The 9,722-nt window shown below is 38.1% G+C and overlaps 1 protein-coding gene across 3 annotated transcripts in view; it reads left to right on the plus strand.

The window, feature by feature from the left end:
* The first annotated feature begins 1,430 nt into the window (after window positions 1-1,430).
* Window positions 1,431-9,722, plus strand: part of ATP2B1 (ATPase, Ca++ transporting, plasma membrane 1) — a 40,074-nt gene continuing 31,782 nt past the window's right edge. For all 3 annotated transcript variants that reach the window (XM_009321326.1, XM_009321327.1, XM_009321329.1), the window contains exons 1-5: window positions 1,431-1,843; window positions 6,770-6,967; window positions 7,513-7,767; window positions 7,848-7,973; window positions 8,343-8,486. In XM_009321326.1, coding sequence (XP_009319601.1) covers window positions 1,639-1,843; window positions 6,770-6,967; window positions 7,513-7,767; window positions 7,848-7,973; window positions 8,343-8,486 — 928 coding nt within the window. In that variant the 5' untranslated portion in view covers window positions 1,431-1,638. The remainder of the gene's footprint in view (window positions 1,844-6,769; window positions 6,968-7,512; window positions 7,768-7,847; window positions 7,974-8,342; window positions 8,487-9,722) is intronic.

Genomic DNA, 9,722 nt, shown 5'->3' on the forward strand with positions numbered 1-9,722 from the left:
GATGGGACTGTCACTTGTGGTCAGGTGACATCACTTCAGGGTCTTTCAGCATCAGTGGCTGTCTTCAGTGCAAATGCAGTACTGTGGCACGGTGCTTAAAATGGTAGATTGACTATAGCTGAAGATGATTGTTGCTAGAGCAGAGAAGTGACACTTTCCTGGAACCAAGACCTTAAATTTCTGGTAATTAGGTGCTTATACCTGGACCTCAACATAGACACGGTGGTTCAGCCAAACAGTCCTCTTCTGGCTATTGCCCTGCCAGGTTAATCTTTACTTTGCTATTTGACTCTTTGCCTTTGTAAAGCAATGCAGTCAGTGGTAACTGTTTGCCTCTGCTAGGCATATGACACCTGAGAGTCTTACTGACCTGGAAGTGTCCCAGTTATTCTTCATCTGAGCCTGGCAGTCATAATGTTTCATGGGGGAATGCATCGTTACTTGTGCTCATCGTGCCCCGTTATGTTGATAAAGCTGACTTACATGATCAGACTTCTCTCTTCTGCACACAGCAGATCTTTATATAGGCATGAAGTGTTAGTGCATTCATGATACTGTTGTGTAGATACATGTGTACATGCAAGATGTGTCAGCCAAGCAGGAATTAAATATAGAGTGCCTGTGCAGGTTAAGAATCCTGTGGGGTAGATGTTAATTTCTCAGCTACAGTGGTCTGATAATCAGACAGAAGAACTGCTCTTAGTCTCCCTGTCCCTTCTGTAGGAAGGTGGTATTGTGCAATTTTCCCCTCTGTTCAAAGAATTAAATGCAGATACTGTGGGAGGCTTGAGTTGTGATGAAATGGGCTGGAGGGGGGCTAAAACTGTTTGGACATGAAAATGCATTAAGACCTAGGTCTGCCTGAAGATACGCTCCTACTTACGCTACAAAAGTACTTCATGTGTGGGCTAACTTAGTGTTGAAACTGTTTCCTTGAGGTTTGCACAGAAGAATTCATGGGAACACACAAAAAAGCTTGCTCATCCCAAACTCTGAGGTGAAAGCTTTGGTGAAAAGTCGGGATTTTTAACTTGAGCATGTTCTTACCCTGTGTGACATCAGTGGTGGACGCTCCAAACTCCATTTCCCTGGAAACAGATGTACTTCCAGGTGTTTTTAAAGGTTTCCTCTTGATGATGAACCATATGGATATATCAAGCAAAATGCAAGACTTAAAGGCAACAGCTGTTCTAAGAAGTTAATGATTTAAGAAAGTATAATAATGCAAGGTTGTTTTGGGATGGGAAACATCCATTTTATGCCTCGTCACTCTTGCCAGCTGAATGCTAACTAAAAATATTATAAGAAATATGAAGAAATTGTCCTTAAGCAGAAATTTGTTCTGTAACCTCAATTTGAAGAGTACAGTTGTCTTATAATGTAATTCTGTATAGCTGTTATGTAACTGAATGTATATTTATTCTTCCCCTAGACTGTACATGCCATTTGGCTTGGGGAACAGAACCCGCCATGGGACAACCTCAAAGATATCTCTCCAGACAGGGTCTCTTACTTGGGTGATGTATCTGCTCTCCTGACTGTCTTCATACCCGAAGGATTTATTTTCCTTTTGGAAATATTTTAAGTTGAAATCTTGTTCCTTACTGGAAACTGTCTACACTAAAGACTGCACGCATCATGGGTGATATGGCAAACAACTCGGTTGCATATAGTGGCGTAAAAAATGCTGTAAAAGAAGCTAATCATGGAGATTTTGGAGTTACTCTTGCAGAGCTCCGTTCTCTTATGGAACTTCGAGCTACTGATGCACTGCATAAAATACAGGAATGCTATGGAGATGTACATGGCATCTGTACAAAATTGAAAACTTCACCAAATGAAGGTAAGTCAATTTTAACACTATTATTGAGGAAACTCCATTTAGGAAAAATCTTAGTCAAGCAAAATACTTCTCTTTTCTTTTTTTTTTTAATATAACAAAGTTTTTATAAAAGTATTTCAGTTACCATAATAAAATATTGCTTCTTACTTCTCTAAGGCAGAGGTATTCAATGGTAATAAGTAAGCAAGATTTTTTTCAATGGGTCTAACTGCACGTGAGATTTTGGATTAGTGGTGAAGTTGCACTTTGGAATAAAGTTCATTGACGTAGGCATCCACACATGAAATAGCAATGCAACATAGCAGTGTTTAACTCACTGTGAAAGTGTAAGTTTTGTGAATAGCTTATATGACCTATAGTTCACAATTCAGATCATGCTGTCGTAGAACACAAGGTTTTAGTAGCCTAATGCAGGCTTATTAATGCTTCTGTGTTGCTACCTAGTTCTTGTATTGCCTAATGCAACAATTTTTAAAACTGGTGACATCTGTTTTCTATTTGTACTACACTGAATTCTTAATAGTAGGATCTAGGTTTTAAATATGTAGTATTTCTGTAGATTTCATTTGATCTATACAAAATAACTAACAATACAGCTTTAGGTACTACGAGGTACTGTCACTATTAGTAGAAGGTTTGCAAAGTGATCACACAATCTTATTCTCTAGAAATAAACATCTTTAAGTCTTTGCCATGTTGGATTTGATGGCATTCTGTGAAGTGTGGCTACCTGATGCTTTTGCTTTCTAGAGTTATTACTCCAAGATAGACTGCACAAATGTGAAAAAGGAAATAAATGTATCAAGTGTTGCTCCTGAGAGCTTTCCAGAAGTTTTCCTTAAGATCTGGCCCTCTCTTACTACTCTCTTTCAATGTAAATGAAAGCTATAAACTTTAATTTGTGAAAGAGAGATGCAAGTCATATTGCTTAAGATATCTAAACTGTAGTGTCCTGTACAAATGTTTTTACATATTTTTATCTAACATTAACTTTGAGTTAATGTGAAGTCCTGCTGTTGGTTATGATTGAGAAGTACCAAAATCAAGATTTTTGGCAAATTGCGGTGTCTCAGCATTTAAGCACTCACATAGCTTTTAACCATTGTGGTGTCATGTTGGTGGTAGTAAAGTACCTGCTGTCTTAATCCTGGAGAGCTGTTGCTTTCTGTTCTTCAGAAATGCTATGGAAAGTTTTGTCTCCTTGGATCAAGAGCAGCCTACTAATGCCGTAAGGTATCTCTGGGTACATCTGCAGCTAGCATGTTTTGGCATGATCTGCTTTTGAAGCCAGACTCCTGATTTCCAAACTCCTGAAATTATTTCGGTACATGAACTGGGTTCCTCTTACCAAACTGAAAGTAGCCAGCTCTCATGCCTGACCTGCCCGTGAATGGGAGTAGACCAGTTTTAGGCTGAAGGAGAAATGTGTAAAACATGAGGAGTGTAAACTTCTGCTCCTTGGCATCAACGGAGTTGTAAAGTTTGGTGCATGTGTGTGAAGCACTGCTGTGTACAAGCAGTGTAACACCTCTTAGATTGGAGCAGCAGTCTCCCGTTACCCTGTTGACCTGTTGCATAGTATTGAAAGGCAGTTTCCTTCCTCAGTCAAAAGGGCTGTAGTTTTCTACAATCAGGAACTGAACTGAGAGTTGAATTCTGTTTTACAGTAATCTGCAAGGTTTAAGGCCCGTTATTACTGCAAGCTAGGTGGGCGTATGATTGTAGACAGCCATGATGCACTAAGCACCAAATACCTGGTATACTGCAAGATTCATTTTATGCCCCTTAATGTAACAAGCAGGTTAACGCATGGGAATGATGAGTGTCAGTGTACTAAAACTAGAAAGGGTTAGATGCCCTTTCCTGCAGATTGATTCTGTTGTATTGAGGACTGTGTGATCGGGGCCTTTCCCTTTCAAAAGGATTTGACATTTAGATGTAGTGTCCTGCAATCAGTTAAATACAATCACTAAGTTGATAAAAGGGCACCATCTTTTTTTTTGAAGTGTGAGAGCAGCTCATAAACACAGCAAGGCTTCAACAGTTGAGTGTGATAATTAGCTCAGAAGAGGTTAGGTAAGATGAGTTAGAGCGGTGTCTTCTACAAAGGTGGTGTTTTGGCTCTAAATCACTACATGAACCTTTAGAGAACCAGCCTCTCTGTCAGGTAAGCTGCTATAAATTTCTCGGAGGTAGTACTGGAGAGCTCTTGTAAAAGTAGAGCTAGGTCTCTTCTTTTGTCAAATTCAAGGTGTAAGTATAGAAATGGAGGCATTTCTAGTGGAGAAAATCTAGGCAAGATCTATGCAGAAAACTGCTATGTGTTACACTATTTAGCTCTCTCAAATCTCCTGTGTACACCTGCAAGGCCCGATGACACTTCTTCCTATTCAGAAGCTTTTTTTATGATATGAAATGCTGACTTGCGTAATTATCAGTGACTTCACAGCAAAAGTACAGGTAGTTCCAAAATGCTACACAGTGGATGAGTTCAGCTTGCGTAATTTCTTGCTTTGAAGTTGTTGACAGTGTAAGGCAATGTCTGTTTTCAGGCAAAATGTGGATCAGACCTACCTGATTTGAAATGAGAAATGGGAACTATCCTTTACTGGTATTACTAAAAAAAGACACTGAGCAGACTTTACTGCTTAGTACTTGAAGTTTATTATGTCCTTTAATGTGTACAAATGTATACAAATGTGAATAAATGAAGAGATGGAACACCATCGATATTTCCACAGGTCTACATTATTTTGATTGTCTAGTAACTTCTAGATTTCTAATAAAATTTGTATCTGAAGCTTTAACTAGTCCCTTGCCTAATATTTTTCAAACTTAACCCCAAATAATATAAACTACCCTAGTTAAGATACATAATGAACAGTATAACGGCAGTAGTTTTGACCTCAGGACTGTAGACTGTGAACTATGAAATTGCCAGCTGTGTGGTAAATGTGGCAAGTTTAGTAATGGTGCGTGGTGTATTATGGCAAATACTAAACATACAAATGCTTTTTGTCTTTGCTAGGCTTATTTACTAATCTTCGCTAAGTGGTTCTGATAGTAGCTTGACTATATATAGCTTTGTTAGAAAGCGCTTTTCATTCTTCAAAGACCATTGCTGTATACTTATGTTCTGCATCCTGGTACCCTGTGAAGGGAGGAGGAAAGTGGTGCCACTGATGTTATGTAAATAATTTTCCAAACTCTGCCATGCTAAAAGGAAGAGAGAAATGGTATCTGTTGTAAAATAGCAATACTGTCCAGCCTTTTGGAATGGCCAAGCTGTCCTGAGTTTCTCTAGATCCTCTCATATAGCTTGATTTTTCAAAATGGTCTTGTGGTGCTCTTTGAGTTGAGAGTGAAAGTAAGCACCTCAAAGCTTGAACTTCAAGAAGCATAGTATTATGGCTAACCAGTAAAATTGTTCCTTTGTATTAAACCTCCAAAGCCATGAATTCAAGGTGAATCTAAAAGTGTTAGAAAAAATCTAATTTATAATATACACTAAGAGTATGTTTAATTCGTTTCACTTTTCAAAAGATCTGCACATAATATTTTGTTTTTCAGTTAAGTGATTACATAGCAGTTGTTAGCATTTAAAACTGAGCTTTGCAGTTCAGTAGTCTTTGCAAAGTGTCTTGAAATATCACGTGATGGTTCTAGGAAATGCCTATTAGAAGTGTTAAATACCCCACTTATTATGAAAGCCAGTTGCATTGGTCGCTGTTCTTATTGATTACCTAGCGTGTTTGCAATGCGTTTATCACTGAGCAGTTGGGTTAAGTACTAAAAAACTGCTACTAGGAACATTGTTGTCTTTAAGCAGGTGCTGATCATAACCTTGGGGGCAATATGGTTGAAGCATCCAGACCTTTGCTCTGAACACGGCTGGATGTTTGGCCATTTTGCTTTTAAAAATGAGCTAGTGGCTTAAGTTCTGAATGGCGGGTTAGGCAGCTGGAAACTGTTGAAGAAGTGAACAGGAGGTGTACTTACGGAAGACCTTGAGTGCATGACCTTGCACTGAATATACTTGGTATTCCTTTATTTTTAAGGACTTGGCTAACTCTTGCAGCACGCAGTGCCTTTTAGTGAAGGCCCATTACTCTTGCCTGCTAGTGTCCCTTAAGGATGGTACAAGAGTTGAGACAGAGAAGAGGACTCTGAAAGAAATATGCCATATAAGAAAGAGGATAGGTACAAAACTGAGGTGACAGACCCTGCACGGTGCTAAATATGGGCTCTCTCTGTGTGAGAGGAGATAGAAAGTGAAGCTTCAGAAGAGCGTACAATGGTGTCCAGGTGCAAGCAGCGTCATTAAGTGGCTGCCTCTCTCCACATGATGCTTGGAGAGCTTCACCAGCTTTTTATAGTATTTTATATCATAACTAAATATTACACTAATATAATATTTATAGTATTTTATACTATTAATTATATTAAATATTTCATTATAAATGTTACATTAATTGTAGGATCCTAGGATGTTATCTCTGAATACAGAATCCCTACAGTGGGAACCAGAGCTGGCTTCACAGGCTGTGGTCTTGCTAAAGCTGCATGGTGCTACTCAGTCTCGATAGTAGTAACTCTACTAATGATCTTGTCTTGCAAACTTGTTTACTTTGTACGAAGGTACGTCTGTTACTGTTACTCTGTTGCTATGTCATATTTAAGTGCAAGTAGGTAGACCATCAGCCTACTTTATATTGGCAAAGTGTGAATTATAAAATATAGCTGGCTTTCTATAGTGACTCTGATTTAAGGATCATACTTATGTAATTATATTTGAGATATGGCTTTTCAATATTGTTACTGAAATATGGAGTGGGACTTGACTCCATGAATGGGAAACGTCAATCACTTTTAACATGAGGGTGAAACGCAAATAAGTGTCACTAACTTTGTCTTATTATTAAATAGGTTTAAGTGGAAATCCAGCAGATATAGAAAGGAGAGAAGCAGTTTTTGGGAAGAACTTTATACCTCCTAAAAAGCCAAAAACATTTCTTCAGTTAGTATGGGAAGCACTACAGGACGTTACACTAATTATATTAGAAATTGCAGCTGTAGTATCCTTGGGCCTTTCTTTTTACCAGCCTCCAGGAGGAAATGAATCACGTAAGTAAACTTTTTAAAAAGTAGGTATCTACCTGTATTATACTACTAGCTTTTCTGGTCCAACATGCCTATACTGTAAATCTGATGGGAGACAGCCAGTGGAAAAGCAGCTTATTGTTCCTCATTGAGACAACACTACTAAAACTCTAGCTTGCCTTAAAAGGGCAACATGAGATTTCCCTGGTCATGATCCAGTATCATTCTGACCAAAATAATGCCAAAGGTAAAGTGCAAGCAGCAGGAACAAGGACTTGTCTTAGATCCAGTCATGTTTCTGTGTAAGTGGGGTTTTTTTTGTTTGTTTTGGTTTTTTTAGCTTTACCTCAAATATTTAAGCAATTTATAATTTGCAGTCATGTGCTTTGGGGAGTCAGCAAGTCTTAAATTTTCATTGATTTGCAATATGACAACTTTCTAATTTATATAGTATAGTTATATAGTTAGTACTACTAAAATTAGTAGTTTCTTCTGTTTGGCAAAACTTTTTTGTTGTTGAAGTAACTATCTGCATGAACTTTCTTAAATCTAAAACCTGTTTTCTACAGTATGTGGATCAGTAAATGTTGGTGAAGAAGAGGAGGAATCTGAAGCAGGTTGGATTGAAGGAGCAGCAATCCTCTTATCTGTAGTTTGTGTGGTATTAGTAACAGCTTTCAATGACTGGAGTAAAGAGAAACAGTTTCGGGGATTGCAGAGCCGTATTGAACAAGAACAGAAATTCACAGTCATCAGAGGTGGCCAAGTCATCCAAATACCAGTAGCTGACATAATTGTTGGAGATATTGCACAAGTGAAATATGGTAAACATATTTTTAAAGTTGAACTTTCTTTTATTTTTAAAAAAGGAACTGCAGTCAACATACCCAGTGATCTCTCGTAGGTGATCTTTTACCGGCTGATGGTGTACTCATTCAAGGAAATGACCTCAAAATTGATGAAAGCTCGCTGACTGGAGAATCTGATCATGTTAAGAAATCTCTGGACAGAGATCCCATGCTGCTGTCAGGTGTGTAACATTTGACAATTCTTGAAGAAATTGGTTTGTTTCCGGGGGTAAACTGGTTATTTAAAATTTTGAGGTTAAAATCTGGCAAACTGGACCTTATCTAGGCTGACTTCTAAAAGTATCCAAAAACAGTGCCACTAGTATAAAACTTTGTCAAAGGGAGCAGACTCTTAAAACTGACAAACACTTTGTGTAGTTGCTTATGGTTTTATTTTCCAGATAGTTTTGGCAATTAAAGCTCTAGGGGAACACAGTGGTATATATACACATCTTAAGGTTTCATCAACGTGAGCTTTGAGAACTCATTTCCCTTGTGCTCTGCCATATAACTGTTCAAGTCTCAGTGGAAAACTTGGTTAAATCTTTCAGGTACACATGTGATGGAAGGCTCTGGAAGAATGGTAGTTACTGCTGTAGGTGTGAACTCTCAGACCGGAATCATCTTTACCTTACTTGGGGCTGGAGGAGATGAAGAGGAGAAGGAGAAGGAAAAAGAGAAGAAGGACAAGAAAAGTAGGCATAATAATAAAAACATGTTCTAGTCATCTGGAGCCAGAAATCTTTTTTTAAACCTCATACTTCCAGTAGGTTTCACAGGAAAAAAAACCTCAGGTCCAGTGACCTGAGAGTGCACCACTACTAATAACTTGTCACATGGATTTTTAATTAAACTTCAGGTCTCATTGATCAATTAGAGGTTGGAAAGTTTACAACTCCTAACCAGCCATACCATGTATAAATTGTTAAACTGCCATCTTGTGTAACTTCAAAGTACGTTCATGTCTAATAGCAAAAATTTGTTTATGGCAAACAGGTTATTACCAATAACTCAATAAGTATCTAGTTCTGCTTTTGACAGATAGAAAATGTCCTGTATAGGGAGTTCTTCTATGACACTTGAAGGGGAAAAGCTTGTATCATTGATACTACTGAGTCTGTGGATATCTTAAACATATATAAGACTGGTTTTGATGAAGGTGAGCAGACAGATGCTTCTGCCACTTCTTTTCTTCCAGAGCTGAAACTTTGAATGCTCAGATATATACACAAGGCAAATCCCTAGCAGCACTTCTCTGTAAACTATTTTTGGAGGGATGAGGAGCTTGTAACCCAGAGTATTTTGGAGCCCTTCTGTGAAGTGTGAAGTGGGCTATCTTCCTTATTCTGAAGGACTTGCTCAGTAGCTGGAATTATAAGGTCACTTATCTAAGCCATAGCCTTTATCCTGAGAATTAAAGCTTAGAAATGTTAACCAGTAATGTTTTGATACTAGCTCTCACAAGGCATGTTCAGGACTGAGCTTCACCACAGCAAACGTTTTTGTAGAAACTGTTGTGAGGTCTATTAGATGGGACTGAATCTGAGGATTCTTGGCAGAAAAAATATAATTTTTCATCAGAGGAATATGAAACAGTAATGGAAAGCCACAAATAGAAAGCCATACAGAAATGTGCTTAGGAATCTCAGTGCCCTCAAACTAAAGAGGCAATTGTTGAAACGTGTGCTCTGTGCAGGAATTAGGATTGAACTGTACTTTTTGTCATCTTGTCCTAATCCACAAATACTTTACAGTTCTGACCCTTCTTGAAATTTAAAGTAGTAAGTTTCTTCAGAAAGAAGTTACAAGAATTGTTACAAGAATTGAAAGTTCAAAATTAGTTTCAAGCTCAAGTGTGGTAGTGAAGAGTAAAAGTTGACCCACAACGCTTCCAGGGATTAGTGTGGAACAGTTTCCATCCTTTGCTCTTT

Source organism: Pygoscelis adeliae, unplaced genomic scaffold, assembly GCF_000699105.1.
Source record: "Pygoscelis adeliae isolate BGI_AS28 unplaced genomic scaffold, ASM69910v1 Scaffold232, whole genome shotgun sequence".
NCBI classification, from domain to species: domain Eukaryota; kingdom Metazoa; phylum Chordata; class Aves; order Sphenisciformes; family Spheniscidae; genus Pygoscelis; species Pygoscelis adeliae.